This window comes from Leptidea sinapis, chromosome Z (genome assembly GCF_905404315.1).
Source record: "Leptidea sinapis chromosome Z, ilLepSina1.1, whole genome shotgun sequence".
Lineage (NCBI taxonomy): Eukaryota > Metazoa > Arthropoda > Insecta > Lepidoptera > Pieridae > Leptidea > Leptidea sinapis.
Genome location: NC_066312.1, coordinates 11,475,764 through 11,492,871, shown reverse-complemented (window position 1 = coordinate 11,492,871; position 17,108 = coordinate 11,475,764). Strand labels below are relative to the sequence as shown.

The 17,108-nt window shown below is 31.5% G+C and overlaps 1 protein-coding gene across 1 annotated transcript in view; it reads right to left on the bottom strand.

The window, feature by feature from the left end:
• Positions 1-4,352: 4,352 nt before the first annotated feature.
• The window catches only part of LOC126979061 (DNA-binding protein D-ETS-3), a 102,856-nt gene continuing 90,100 nt past the window's right edge, over positions 4,353-17,108 (bottom strand). Inside the window, exons 7-9 of the mRNA XM_050828250.1 lie at positions 8,281-8,470; positions 7,935-8,143; positions 4,353-5,281 (exon numbers count right to left, since the gene is read on the bottom strand). Of these exons, the coding sequence (XP_050684207.1) occupies positions 5,157-5,281; positions 7,935-8,143; positions 8,281-8,470 (524 nt within the window). The 3' untranslated portion in view covers positions 4,353-5,156. The remainder of the gene's footprint in view (positions 5,282-7,934; positions 8,144-8,280; positions 8,471-17,108) is intronic.

Below are 17,108 nucleotides of genomic sequence, written 5' to 3'. Positions count from 1 at the left end.
CATAGCTAATGCTGTCAGTGCATTTGCTACGAACATATTTTCAGTTCAGATTAGCGAAGAGAAACGTCTATATCACGCGTAGCTAATGCTGTCTGTACATTTGCTACGAACACATTTTCAGTTCTGATTTGCAAAGACAACTTGACTCTTGATAATTTAGGCAGTTAATTATGGGAAAAATTGATTAGATAACATAGAATACATATTTCTTTTGGTAGTTGAACCAGATCAGACATATAAATATTATCCACATACGTGTAGTCTGCATAGTGACCAGTAAGCGTTAAAGGGCATGGAGTGCATTAGGAATCTTATCCACTGCGAACTCTCTTTAAGTTCATGTTTATATAGACACCATATCTTTTGGTAGTTCAGCTGGATGATACAAGTTCAATTTTGCCCACATATGTATTCTCCGTAGTAACCACTAAGTGTTAAAGGGGCATGAAATATCTACATTAAGCATCTTAGTCATTGTGAGTACTCTTTAATACCAGATATTAACATGGACAATATTTCTTTTGGTAGTTAAACCGGATCATACAATTAAATATTGGTCACACGCGTGTAGTCTGCATAGTGACCACTCAGCGTTAAAGGGCATGGAGTGCATTAGGAATTTTATCCACTATTTAAGTTTAGGCATTAAATAGACAACATTTCTCTTGGTAGTTACACCGGATGATACAATAAAATATTGGTCACACGTGTGAAGTCTGCATAGTGACCACTAAGCGTTAAAGGGCATGGAGTGCATTAGGAATCTTATCCACTGTGAGCACTTTTTTTGTTCAGGTAAGAAATAGACAATATTTATTTAGATAGTTCTAAAGGATAATCTGAGTTAAATCTTGTCCACACGTGCCAAGTTTTCGTAGTGACCACTAAGTGTGGAACTGTCCACTGACCACTGTGGCAATATCTCAGTTCAAATACTGTCAAAAACAATTATTTAATAGCAAGTTACTTATATTTGCCTCGTGGCCACACGCTTAAATGATCGGCAGTACATAAAGGTCCGCATGACAGGCGTCTCTCAGTCTATTATCACAAGTATTGTTGTCACTGTTTTCCTAACTACTGATAAAAGAAACACCAATACATATACTTGGCTACGTATTGAGTTGCCTTCTGAGATATAATTCTTCAGCTAGACGATAGAAAATAAGATGAGAAGTCCATTCTGCTTGCAACTTTCGATTTTGCTGTTTAACATTTCATTGACCTACTTTTTACTCAGGATCCTATTGGAGAATAACATAATCTAATATCATGCGATCGCGAGCAAAAAAAAATGACGGTAGTATTTTATTTTGTATTAAAAATGAAAACTTAATATATTATATTTTCTTAATATTGTGAATTACGCATTCTTTAAATAAAATTCAGATGTTCTGTTTTCCATTATCTAAATTAATAGTTACATATATAAATTAGGTACATGAAGTTGTATAACTATTTAGGACTATTACGATTGCACAAAATAACTAGACTATAATTTATTTACACTATTTTATAATATAATATGTTACCATTTATATTGCAACATGAAATAAAAGTCTTAATAATGATCTCGATTGGTTCTTATTTTATTTGATGTCTACTAAAACGTATTTTATTTAAAGATCGATTATGTATTATATTAACAGCTCTATTATCAATTTAAAAAAAAATACATTTATAATAAGTGCGTTGAAATTATTCTATAATACTCACGAAATACATTGGATTACATGTTAAACACTATTTTATTACAATAACTTACTAAACAAAAACATCATATCATCCCTACTTATTACGAATACAAAACTATTATTTACATAAATCTTTTGATAAAAGACTAGTCTTGTTAATTAATGACTTCAGTTTCTTAAATAAATATGTTTAATAAATACTTCTTTAAATAATCCATAATAAATAAAGGAACATAATTATTAAATTATCAACAAAAATAAAATTCATTTGGCATTTAAAAACATACATTGATCTATAATATTTTAAAAACACCTGCTAAATAATGAAATATAATGTTTGAAACCTTTTTTTTTTTAATGAAAACGAAGGACAAACGAGCGAGTGGTGTGCCATGGTGTTACTGCCTCGTTTGTCCTCGGACATGCACAGTTCTGTGCCCTCCCCAGAATACGATAGTTAGACATAGATATATGGTATATAGATACGATAGTAGCCCGACCACTGTTATATTGGAGTTGAGGGGCGGTAGATAATCAGCTCATTTTATATATTACTAGCTAACCCGACAGACGTAGTTCGACCCGACGCATTGGGGTATTAAATAGATATAAGTGGAAAAATTATTTATCGAGCGGAGATCATAGAGTATTGCTCAGTAAGTTACAACACTTAACTGAATTTTTGGGTTTTTCAAGAATCCTAAGCGGCACTGCATTGTAATGAGCAGGGCTTATCAATTACCATCAGCTAAACGTCCTGCTCGTCTCGTCTCTTATTTTCATTTAAAAAAAACATCCGCGATTTGGAGGGCGATTGTAGAGAATTTTTGCTTGAATTCGAAGACGAGTGGTTGGGATTGACTCTCACAAACGGTAATATTACTCTATGTGTAAATAAAAGTATTGAAGAAAAAACTTCTTTAGGCGTGCCGAGTATATTTTGTGAATAAATAAGAGATAATAGAGATGAAAAAGAGAGAAATGAGACTGAAGAGAACCCGTTACGTACGGCTATCGGCTCTTCGTAATAATGTACCTTTCGTGTTCATTTTTTCAACGGAGCCTTAAAAGTTTCAAATATCTTACCACAAAAAGTTATTTTAGATGTGACTCAAGTCAGGTCCACCAATCCACCTTCAGTCACGGGTCTTAAAATATATTATTAGATCAATGCATCTTAAAAAATAGATTACAATTACAAAATATCTAGTTTTATTAAAACATGTGCCGACAATTTAGGCATATACGCCTTATTTGATAAAATAATAAGAATAAATATAAGTTGACTAAATTTATACATCCATTTAGTTTCTACAAACCTGAATATAAGTTACGTCTATATTAATAAAAAAACGAAAAAAAATAATAGTTAAAAAAAACTAAAAAGCACGCTTTATATAAAATTCAACTAAAAAATATAATTTATTTTCTAGTTGTTATTTTTTAGTTGAATTTTATATAAAGCGTGCTTTTTAGTTTTTTTTAACTATTATTTATTTTTCATTTTTTAGTCAAATTAGTTTAATGTCATCGGTCCTCGATAAATCTACAAAGTTTGAACGAAATCTAGCCGTTTAAAGTGGGTCAAAATCGTGCCCAAAGAAGTTGGTTATAAACATACAAACATACAGGTGAAGCTAATATAAAGCGTATAAAAACAATAAGTAAAAAGTAAAGTAACAAATTAACAAGTAAAAATTGCATACATTCCAGGACAGCTATATGTTTTTATGTTAAAAGTGAAGTACTATATGAATATACCAATCGAATAAATTAAATAACGTTGAAATAAAAAATAAAATGACATTAGAATAGCGTCAATAAATAAAGTTCAATTAAAATGGCTCCCTAAAATGTAACCTCTTCTATAATTCTACTACTCGTACTTAACTTATTCACATTTCATTCGAATCTTGAATCCGATAGTAGATGGCCAATTCAAACTTGCCACTATTGACAGTGTTGTCAGCGATATAGTCAAAATTTTGAATCATCATTATCATGAGCGGGAAGACGTCCACTGCTGGACAAAGGACTCCCCCCAAGAAAAGGACGATCGGTCCTGCGTTGCCCTGAGCTACGTATTTATGTATTTATTAAATTTAACATATTCTTGGTTTATTCCCAGGTATACATTTATACTAAGGTTTATTTGTAAGTTCGGCTGATATTTATTCTTATCAGCGGCCTTTACAAACAAACCGTTTAGTGTAGGTCGTAATCTGCCAGACAAAACACTAGCAGTTCAACTGATTAGAATTTAAGCGGTGCAAATAATAAAAGAATCGATAAATATTCAGTACATCACTATAATATGTATACCTATCACTTGTATTGGCAAATTTTTTTAATACCTTAGTTAACAATGCAGTAATTTTCAAATTTTGACAAATAAAATTGCAAGTGGTTGATAGTCTAGCTTTCTTTCCGATATGTGAAAGAAATCTTCAAAACTGTTAAGGGGTTTTTAAGTTTATCTATTACAAATACATTTGATTATTATTAATATTAAAACTATATTTACTTAATAACATAATGAAACTATGTAGCTTCTGAAGTATTTTTTAAAACATATTTAATCTTTATGGTATCATTCTTACAATATTGTATATATATATATAGAAGATAATTTAATACGTTGAATTTCTATAACTCCAGTAAGGTTACATATAAGTGCCAACTTACAATTGAATAGGTTGTGTTAAGAGTGGCGCTTTTAACTTTCTGTAGAAAAACTGTCAAAGTTCTTATTTTACTTGGTTTGAATGAAATTTAATTTTAATAAATTGGACTAGTTAAGTAAGATTCGTTTTAAATACCTTAAATAGGTTTCTTTGGTTATTAGAACTTTAAGCAAAATTCATCTAAAAAATAATAATACTAAATCGATATTCAATTGAGATCTGATATAATTTCAGAAAAAACCAAGAATTAGCCGAAATAGATTAATAATTATAATGCTTTGACGGCTTAACTTGACTAAACTCCGTACAATGAAGACATTAAAATCTCTATGCATAAATATTACTGTCCTATTTGGGAGACGTTTGCGTAGAGTTACATTTTTAAAGAAGTAGCAAACTGATTATTACGATGAAAACTGTACGATGTAACTGAGTGATTTAAATAATTTTAATGACGATACCAAAATTTAAACATTAACGGCCTTACAAATAAAATTGGTATAATGTTATAACATCATAATAAACCAAGAATTATTGTTGTCAGAAAGTCAGTTGTTTTCATTGTCATCAGAGATATAGTCAACATTTTGCATATTCTTGGTTAATTCGCAGGTATAACTTTAAACCAAGTTTTTTTGTAAGGCTTTATTGTTAATCAAAAGAATTTATTTAATTACATATTAATATTAATGTGGGTACAAGAACATACTAACGAATGCCAATTAGGACAGTGCCAAAGATGTTACATATAAGTGTAACTTGGAGTCTATAAAGCTGGTCATGCGTAGTGAGGGTAGGTGCCCAGGTGAGAGGCGACATGGGGTGGGGCCATGGAATGGGGGGAATACAGGTTTCCCCCTCCACCACCCCAATTACTCCACGAAGCTGATGGAAATATTGAAGCTGAAACAGAGTTCATTGCTAACCTAAGTTGATAAAATCGGATATTGCTACATAAATTGATTTTGAATTGCAACAGGCTAAAATTTGATTGAATACCAAAACTCAATAATTTTAAATATCCGTTTTTTAAATTACGTTATAGGTACTATTGTAATCAGTTTAATTTTAAGATGGAACTTAAAAGACATTAATATGTCTAAAAACTAGTTACAAACACCTCTTACAAGTTAAGCTACACTTAATAATTTCGTAATAAAATTTTAGCCGTACATAGATTGGTATTCAGACAAATACATGTATTACGGACAAACACATACAAAATGGGTAATTCAATTGTTTCAATATAAAATTAATAAATTGAATAAGTAGATCATCATTTAGTTTTTTGGTCGTATTCATTAACAATCCCAATGAGTAACTCGAACTAAAATTCTGACATAAAAATTAATGAGGTCTTTTTTGTGGAAGTGCTCTACAAAAAAAAGGAAGATATAACGTCAATTAGCATAAATCTTTATTAAATTTTATGACATTAGGTAGATTATCTCTAGAACATAAGTAATGTGTAGTGCAGTCTTTTTCTCGTTACTATTATACTAGAACTATTAGACCTTTAAATACAACTTGTATTGACGTAGCCGATAACGACAAAGATTTACAGACCATGTTGACGATTTTTTTTTTTATTTTACACAATAATTGCAAGCAACTTACTTTTACCATTAGCATTTATCCATTAATATACTTTACAAAAGGTAAAAGGTTTTCTCTTAGTGAATTTTAGCCGGCATATATATCCACAAAGTTTTTAATAGATGTAGGTATAGATTCCCTTACTTTATCGTTTAGTTTAAGCAATCATTGTTGCCGAATACGACCGTAGGAATGTTTTAAGTATCATAACATGATTCTTGTATTATATATGCATTATAGGGTCTGTTTCACAGTTAAATTGAATATTATTCTTAATGTAGAAACTCTTTTGATCACACATATTAAGATTAAGTTAGATGCTGTGAAAATGGCCTTTGATGTAAAATCTTAATGTCGATCGCGTTATAAAATTCGCTTGAAGCCTATGGCGTATATTAAATTTTAACAAAGCTTTGGGTTTTATGCGGTCATAATGTATTTAATTTATTCGATCATGCTCCTACAAGAAAGCAAGTGGTTCTATTAGTACTGGCTCGAGGAAATAAAGAAAAAAATGAAGAAATTTGAATGCACTCGTGTTTTTCTACATACCCTGGTATTTTTTTGGAAGATGAATATTTTTCAGTTATTTACATATAAAAATATAACGTTTTCGATATGGAAAACTGCATGACTAAAACAAAAAGAGTTATTAAGTTCACTGTTATTATTTATCTATTTCTCAATAATTGGTCTGTTAAAAGTGCAGGCTTTTATAGATATAATTAATAATATTAGTGAACTGAACATGGACTGTTCTGTGCGAAAACTTAACAAAACTATATTTTTATTTAACTATTATTTGTAACAAACGAGCATACGGGCATCATATTCAGTGATCACCGCCGCCTACATTCTCTTGAAAAACCAAAAAGAGTCTAAGATATCTCTGTCTCTTTAATAGGTAAAGCTCATAGTAAAATCAATAATAGTTTTAACACCCGATAGAAAGAGCTTGGACGGTCTTCAAATCATATAGATTACTGTACCAATCTTCAGTCTATTTTGAATGTAATAGGTAAATCAACTAGTGAAATAAATATAATAGTTTTATGGCCCGATAATAAGAACTTGGACAGTCCTGTAATCATATAGATTTAAAACCCCGTTCGATGTGTAAAGTGCATCTCATTTCACGATACGAACTCATCGATGGCATTCGGCATCTGGTACAGTCAAAATGTTTATTCCATTAAGTCAAGTGTGTGAAGGCAGATCGTGGCAATGACAACCCGCTTTGAGGAGCGTGCTAATATTTGTGCTAGCGAGTGTACGGGTATTAGCACTGAATGCAGATTACACCCCAGTGACTCTGAAGGGTGCATGATATTAAAACTGGCTGTTGACAAGTTTTTTAAACATTAAAATGTGCTTTATTATTTTAAGAAATTGCTATACAATATGTACATGAAAACTCATGGGTTACTTGCTAGTGAGTTTTCAATTACTGCTTTTATTTTCTTGCAATACTAAGAATTAACAAAACTATACTAGTGAAGAGGATATACGTAAGATATAATTTATTATATATACCTATACTATACTCAAATATTTCTATTTGTAGGAACAATACTAACTTTCCACATTTAAACGATTTTTTTAAATATCGTGGTTTGTTTATTTCATTCGTAATACAATTTTTATGACTAGATAAAGAGGAGAAGTATTTTAGAAAATTTATTGAATAAGGCGTTACTTTGCACACGTGTCGAATTGTTTTAAAGACAAATATTGGCGGAATTAACACTAAAGAAAACTTAAATAATTTGTATGAGAAGTATTTTGTAAAAATGGATGAACATGCGAGGTATTTAATAAACTAAATGAAATACCGCCACCTTTACAAACAAATTAATGTCTTAATTTCATTTTAAGACATAAAACCCAAAGCTTTGCTCGGCAGAAAACTCTCACCAAAAATCCGCTGAGCAAATAGTCGCAGTGCTTTTTAATATATTACCTGTGGACGTTGGCATAGCAGCATGCGGAGCCATAAAAGAGGACAGTTTCGCCGAGTGATGGTAAGAGCTCATGAATAGATCGCTCTGGTATTTGTATGCCTGATCAGTGGCAGCAGGTTGAGTTGCCGCAGCCAGTCCTTGGAAATCAAACTTGTAAGCATAGCGCTTGCCATGCACTTTCGTCATTATGTTCTTGTCGTAGTAATATCTGTACAGAATTCAGAAATTAGTTAACTGTAAAACAAAATTATTTTAAGATAAAATAAGCGCTATATTGGTCATCGCAGAGCGGCAGATATTGGGTACCCATAACATCGCAATGCATCTTTATCGGTGTACACAAACCTTAACGCTCGGCTTAGTTTGTCGTAGTTCATATTTGGCTTCGACTTCCGTTCTCCCCAACGGCGTGCGACTTCATCAGGGTCCGTGAGCTTGAACTCGCCATTGGTGCCTTCCCAAGTGATACAACCAGCGTTGCTCGAATCACTCAGTAGCTCAAGTAGAAACTGCCACAGCTGAATTTGACCTGATCCTGAAAAAAATACAAGATTTGTTTGGTGATTATGATTGCTTGAAGATGCATACAGACGTTCATGTGTGGTTCCATCGGCTAAACTCCATTATAGCAGAAATTGCCACAAGCTTAGACTAAACAGTGACAGACTATCTACCATGCGTTAGAAAGCAACTATAAATTATGTTTTGTTCAAAAGACGTTATACACGAGATAAGACAGATCTTATTAAAACGCAATGTAAAGTTACTACAAGCTTAAAATCATTTCTCCCTGTCATGTAATTGTAGTCACAAAGGTTAGATAAAGGCAAGTAGTCTTAAACTTGGAATAACTTTACTTCGCGTTTATTAATACCACAGATATAGATCTCGTACTTGATCGCAACTCGTAGGCCGTGCGACTCCAGCAGTATTTTCTACTACAGTTCGAACTTTGAGTATACCTACATCCGTGGCGTATGTTAAAGCCGACTGACTAAACTTTATTTTAGTACTAATACTAGTTATATATAAACTATAACTAGTATAAACTACAATAGACTTGGTAATTTTAAGATTTGGTAATCTTAAGGATTAAATTGTAAAATGATGTTACTCTGTGGTCAGAGTATCTAAGTACAAGTGACTTTGACAGGCGTTAACATAATGTTAATGTCATCTCATCACGATTTTTTTTGGTAAAAAATTACCGAACGAGGAACCTGATGTAAAGCAGCATCATCTGAGTCCTAAGTAGATTTAGTTATAGCATATCGTCGCACGATACGACTCCGTTTACAGCGCGCTGCGCCCGACATCCTAATACTTAAACATAGAAAGTATCACGTGAATATAATTTTAAAAAGTATATGAATTTCATATTTTTTAATCTAGCTGTGACGATCTCATTACAACGGTGTGAGCGTAAAACCTAATGAAAGAAGTGAATATTTCATTAAACTTAGGATCCAAATATGGAATACAACTATTCCCGATCGAGCATTAAAACTTAGTCTCATTAAATACCCAAAAAAATTAGTCCTCAGTATCCTACATATATATATATATATATATATATTTAAATTATTAAACATACCAACCCTTTTTTTTGATTAGGTTTTATGATACCACGATGCCAAGTGAAACATAACATGACATACAAAATAACATATTTATTATTTAATATCAGCATAACAATTGAAAGAAAATAAAAATATAATGTAATAAAAAACCATTTTCAGGTGTTTAAATCGGCGCCTTAGACTACTGGTCAAACTGACTTGAAAGCAATAGTTGAAATTAATGATTCAAATTCACCCCTACCGCAGCCGGCTGTAATGCGACATGCGATAGTTGGAAAAACAAAATTGAAGCGATGCAGGTAGTTCAGCTGATGGTAATTGACACGCCATTTCAATGCTGTGCCTATCATGATTCTTGAAAAGCCAAAAACCTTGAGACATAAGATGATAAGTCTCATTTGCACAGTAATTTCACTAGCTACGGCGCCCCAACCGAAACACAATAATTCTTACACAATATTGCTTACACATACTGCTTCATGGCAGAAATAGGCGCCGTTGTGGTACCCACAATCTACCGGCATCCTGAGCAAAGAAGCCTCCCACTGCTAAATGCCCTAAGTCGCTTCTTACGACACTATTGGGCCTGGGACTTCTCTAATCTTTTAATGTCCCGGGGAAGCACAAGGCAAAGTATATTAAGAATAGTAGTGTAGTATTGACTGACTAGTCTACGTACTAATAGCCCTGCCCGTACACGTTGGTTCGTATCCGTTACACGTTTTAATTTCATACAATCCAATTCGCACCATTCTGACATAAGTTTCACATTAAAATCTCGAATATTATCGACTATTTGCCAACCCTATCATTAAAAGAACATAATGCTGTAGTTTGGGCGCACCCAACACGTAACGCCTTTCAAAAACACAATGCGTCTATGAATCGATTAAGGAGGAATAAAAACGCTAACATTACTGTTATTAAATTATAGTTATAAAGTATTACTTTTAAGATTATTAATATAAGTAGAATAAATGTGTCTAAATTTTAACAGACTTCAAAATGGAGGGTGTTTTTTTATGTATGTACACGATTACGATTACTATGAGATTTCTGGGCACCTATCACGAAAATCGAAATACGTAGTTTCGGTCCGAAACGAAAGAACGACGAACTTCGATTTAAATCCTATTACCAAAGTACTTCGGATCCGTATAGTGCGGACGTAATTCGTTTCGGAACTATAGACATAAAAAAATTGTACAAAGATGATATGAATGTACATACTTATATTACCGGTAAATCGTGCCAAAACCGATAACAAATTAGAAATTTACAAATAAGTTTTTCGTTATGTTAACATGTATTTAAATAATGGAATTGCTTTATATTCCGTTTAAGTTATCTATTTAAAAAATAATCCTATTTTACTGCAAGAAAATATGCTTTATTAGTTAAATTAAATTTGACGTATCAAGTCATCTATTGCATTATATTTTTATTTAGTCTCTGGTAGTTTAACATACTTTCGCGGTTTTTTAGTTTAAATTTTTTCAGAAGTAAAGTGAAAGTTATATATATGCGAGTAAGTATTATTTAGAATAGAATAGAAACATTTATAGTGGCTTTATTAGTATAATCTCTTCACAAAGTTTTTCAAATAAAGTATGATTATGGCGATAATTCATAACAATTTAGGGAATCAACCATCGGGAATTTGTTTATTTAATAAATATTGCCGGAGTCGACGTCGCTCTCTTGCTCTTTCAAGGTTTTCTTCGTACAAGAAGACCTCTTCGTACATTAAAAAACGTGCCATTTTATAATAAAATAAATATGTTTTATCTAAAACGAAACATATAAGTCTGTCGTTAAAAGTGATGTTGTTGTTACGACCATAACAATGTCAAACAACGAAAACGTATGTGTCGAGTGAATTTAGGAATAAGCTAAACGAAAGACAAAATGCCTAATCTCGAACTTCGTTTCGATCTTCGGATTCGAAACACTTTCGTAATAGAAAAATGTACGATCCGTCAACCGAAACTTCGTATTTCGATTTTCGGAATAGGGCTCCTGATCCGATTTACGTAATTATTCTTTAGTTCGATGCCGAATAGATGCCATAAACGTTTTACATAGTTTGGCCCAGTAGTTTTCATTTTATGAAAATCTTTGTCTACATGGATGGTATAAATGTTTTACGTGTACGGCTGTTTTAGGAGTTTTCATTCAGGTTGATTATATAATATTACTAGCTGACCCAGCAAACGTTGTATTGCCGATATTAAAATCGCGATACAGAAGTAACTGTTGATCGTAGATGGGTGAAAATTTGAAGTTGTATGTATTTTTTAAAGATGACTCATAATCAAACAAATTTAAAAAAAATGAAAATAATTAAAAAATAAATTGGCGTGGATTACCCTTAACATTTAGGGGGATGAAAAATAGATGTTTTCCGATTCTCAGACCTACCCAATATGCACTCAAAATTTCATGAGAGTCGGTTTCGAAGCAGTTTAACTACAAACACCGCGACATGAGAATTTAATATATTAGATTATTAGCTCACACTAAAAAGTAAGTTTCACATATAAATAATAGTATTGTATTAATATTAAAGGTAAAGGTTTGCATAAGAGTTTTATTAAATTATATTTTAAGTTATATAATACTTTTCAGTTTTTGAAGTCAGTTTTTTTAAACGCCTTTTTTTTTATCAATAGGATGACAAACGAACGTTATACCTAAAAGTGAGTAGGTAATCATCACCGCCCATATTTTATGGCAACATTTCTAGGGAATTAGTGGTATTGGCGGCGATGGCTACATAAGTACTATCATGTCACTCATATTCTTTTTTAGCTCAGCTTTCAAAGCTACAATCTCTTTCTATCTTTGGTAGCGTGTTATCTTTGGATTGATAAAAATTATATTTTATTTTCAAGTTTCTTCTACAATACGGCTCGTTTTTTTGTATCTTCTTTGAATCGCATTCTTCCGTGCCTCATTCTGCTTGTAAATTTTCTCAATTTATTGTGAGAATAAGAACTTGTGAAGGACTTGTGTTAGCTAAGACCGCTCAATTTTTTTATGGAAGAGAGGACAAAGGAGCGTAGGTTTGCCTGATGTTAAGTGATCACCGCCGCCCACATTCTCCTGCAATATCAGAGAATACACAAGAGCTTTTCCGGACCTTTTAAAAAGAAACGCGCTATTTCTAAGGTAACATGTCGTATATATAAATTATCATCAATTCTTTTCATTCCAATAAAACACTGGAAAAAGTGTATTTGACTTTTGATATATTATCAATGTACATGTATTCATTCAAGCAACGTTATAAAATAAAGATTTTTCCCATCAAATCCCTACTATTGTCATTAATTGGCAGTCGTAAAACTGATGGGGCAGAACAGACAATGAGCCGAAAGAGGCGAGAGCCAAACGAAAACGTTGTGACTTCTACATAATCGATCACGGTATAAATCACCGAGATGCCACGCTCGTGTGAACTCGCCTTTTTGTTAAAGTACAGACAGCATAAAAAATTATTTATTACTAGAGGAAATAAAAAGTAACTGTAAAAATGGACACATAATACATCATAATGTTATAATTATTACGGTCTATTGTACAAAAGTGCTTTAAAAATTTCTAACTGTTAATTAAGGACGTGTTGTGTACTCGTAAATAGATTTATTAATTTTGATAGATTATGATTGGGTGGAAATTTATAAATAAAACAACTCTAAAACCTCTAAGGAATGACGCTTAGAAGAAAGTTTTATAATATGCCTTTATCTTATTTCATCTCTTACATTATCTGAAATAGTTTTGATAATGTTATTTTACTTGTTATGTTGCCTTTTCTAACATGTAAATATATATACACTTATATCCAGTTTCATTTTTAATTTGTAAAAAAAATTACAGGCCTGGTGCACGGTAAAGAGTTTGTGGTTTTTCTGTATCTGTAATCTGTATATTATATATTTTTTTTACTAGCTCGAACTTCCAATCTAACATTGTTAAAGTTTGTACTAATTATCCGTTTAAATGAATATTAAATATACCTATACAACATAATATCAATAATGTCTAAATTTATAATGAATTGTCTGTAATCCATGTAATTGGTGTTAGCCGTTTTAATTAAAGTAAGTAAATAAATATTGAACAAGATGATTATACGAAAAAATATTGAAAATAAATTAATATTTTTCAGGAATTACGTTTTTGCTGACGGTAGCTGCTTCTAGTCAAGCGAGTTCGTCACAAGTCGTGCGTATTGGTAACATAGCCACCCAATATCCCAACATGATTCCACTACCCCTTATACCTCCGACTTACAAATATAACCTTTTTGCTCTTAATAGTGATTTTCATTATTATAACACTAGAAATAAGGGATTGCTTGTAACTAATTCTAGTAGGCTTCATAAGATACATAATAGCTTTAAGGGTAAATGTATACACTTCTACAATAAAGTCCCAGCCACTGTTCAGGCATTATCTATAAATAAATTTAAATGTTTTACAAAAAAATGGCTGAATATCTAAATGATCGGACAGCCTGGGACTAGATTGTGATTATTTTATAGCGACTGTACAATATTGTATATTTTTATTGAAAAGAGCGCAAAAAAAAGAATGCTGGGAGAGTTTCTTGCGCCGCTCCTTCTCTCTCAGAGCGCCATTTGTTTCCGAAGCGGTAGTAGTATCTAGTAGTATAAGAAATGACATCAAAAAGAATTCTAAAGGAATCGATTTTGAGAAAATAAATGCCTTTTATGCCTTTTAACTCTAAATATAACTATATCTCAACTGTACCTGTATCTACTTATGTTTAAGATCAGTGTTAAACTCTCTTCTAGACTCTTGAGACACAATAATAATGTTACTTCAAACACGGACAAGAAATTACTTCAAATTCAAACAAGAAGTTTAATATAAACGATTTTGAAAAATTGTATGTCTCCCTTTACATTTTTAAAGACCTTTTAACTTAAAACGAAATGACAAAATGGTACATTATGTTATTTGTTATTTGCATCTGCCCGTAAAAAATACGCAAAGGCATTGAGTTTGGGTTAAGAATAATAATATAAAAAATTTAAAAAAAAGTATGAATGTTTGGATATCTATATTTATAAAAATGAATGAGTGGGAGTGAGAGAAGGTTTAAAAAGTGAATAAATATGAAAATGCTCGGAATTAAATAAAAACAAAGATTTTGATTTTTCTCTGATTTGTCCCCCGTCGTTCAGGAAATCAAATTACAATAATACTTTAAAATGAATAAATCTTTATATATATCGTGTGTAATAAATCGAAAATAATAATAAAATTTCATTCGTACCGAGCATTTTTTTTTTTTTGTTTTTATATAAAGGATTCCTTTTGTTTGTTTGAAGTTTATTATATACAAGTGTACGAAGTCTGCCGGGTCAGCTAGTAGAAAATAAAATTAACATATTAATTTATGTAATTACTTAATGTTTATTTTTCGATCTGAAACAAACTACTTCAATAAAAAATAAATTTCCAAATATAAATGAACGAGTTCAAACTATCCTGTAAGATTTCATTTAAATCCACCAAGCGTTTTTCTTAACATAGTTAAAGTTTAAATTTAAAGAGTGATATATCAAGTCAATATCGAATATTTATTTTCATATTTCGATGGGTCGCTATTAAGCTATTTCACATTAACAATAGCTTTAATCGGCGGTTAGAGCGCTTTCGCACTACGTCCGATCCGAATCCGATCAGTACCCGTGAAAATATCGGCTACGGATCGGACTTTTATATATTCACTTGATATGTTAACAGGTGAAGTTATGACGTCATCTAAAAATTGTCAAACAGTGCAACTCATTTGTTGCTTAACCGTTACTCTAATATGTTTGTTATAGCTAAAGCTAGTTGGTGCAAGCCTGACAAATTTAAAATATCATTCACATTTATAATGATTGTGTCATCACAATTCGATCAAATTGTTATTAGATCTGTAAAGTACTAATAAATCTTGAATATATAAAAATATGTGCTGAAATATCGGCATTAAAATGACACTTGTGATTTTTGTTTTTACAGTCTATAAAATACAGTACCTACGATACAAAATTAATGAACTTAGTAATCGCAAAGAGAGGGTTAGATAGGTGCGTATTCAAGATATAATACTAAAGGACACACGAAAGTGAATTTATTTATTGTTAATAGAAAAATAAAATATTTTACGCTACATAATATGCACTACTACACATTTCAACTCTTCCGCACAATGGCAAATTGGACACAATTGCAATTCCCAATTGAACAATAGACCACTTACAACTTCAAGAGTTCATTTTGTTCGCTGCCATTTATTGTTGGTTTTTAAATAACATTAAATGTGTCGCGACCCTAATAATTTCTCTTGTACAAGGTCTGGAGTATTCTGTTCATTATAATCGAATTATGAAGATTTAAAAATTATAATTCACGCGGCGAAACTGGCGTTTGCTGAGGTTAAGTCGTATAAACATTTATTTTTTATTAACGGTAAATATGAGATAGATATTTTATATTTCTAAGGCTTGGTTGCACCAGCTTTAGCAATAACAAACATGTTAAAGTAACGGTTATGCAAATGAGTTGCACCATTTGACAATGTTAGTTGACGTCATGACTTCAACTGTTAACCGTAATAGTTCAATCTTTGTCGGTTAAAGGTATTGTTAATGTTAAATAGCTAAATAGCGACCTATCAAAAGTTTAAAATGAGGAACGATTGGTGCAACTCATTCCGCAGTTTTAAGTCAGCGTTAATGTTAACGTTAAATTTGACTTTGACCTTAACTATAACAGCTAATATGATGCAACCTTGTCTAACTGTATTCAACATGCGGTTTAAGAAATCTATTCTTTCTCATAATGCAGACAAAGAGAATTTCTTTTGAAGTGAAAGTAGCAACTCATTAATGGCTAATGTTATACATAAATAAACAAATAATGCAATATTATAATTTGTGAATATTAAAAAATTGCATCTTTACTTGAAATACTCTTTAAGTTTGTAAAAAAGAAAAGAAAGAATAAAAAATATCGTTTATTTTACATACACTCATTTTGTTAGAATTTACTGTTGTACAATTCCGAAATCTTAGCACATCTTGTAGCCTCACTATAGACTAACAATTATAGTAACCCCTACAGAAGTGATCATTTATTGGGGGGATCACCTTCGTATGAATAATGTCAGTAAGATAGTTGAGGTAGTCGTGTGAAAAGTACGGAGCAATTACCATCAGGGTTGCCACGTGCCTATAATAGTCTCACGCAAATTACCACACCCGTGGCGCCCGACCTACGACAGAACATAATTACATGGTGTGTTGTATAAACAACATTGGTTAGATCAAATTATTTTAATTTAACATGTTTTGCTAATAAATAGTATTATATTTATGACTAGATTATATCTGTCTCCCTTTCATAAGCTAGCGGAGAATTTGGTTAAAATTTGAGACTGTATAACAAAATATAATTTAAAATAAAAATGTGTTAAGCAACTTACAATATTATTAAAAATTATTATATACATCAAAACAGTTACGTAATCTCCTCAAAGATATCTAGAGTCTAGACTATCACATATTT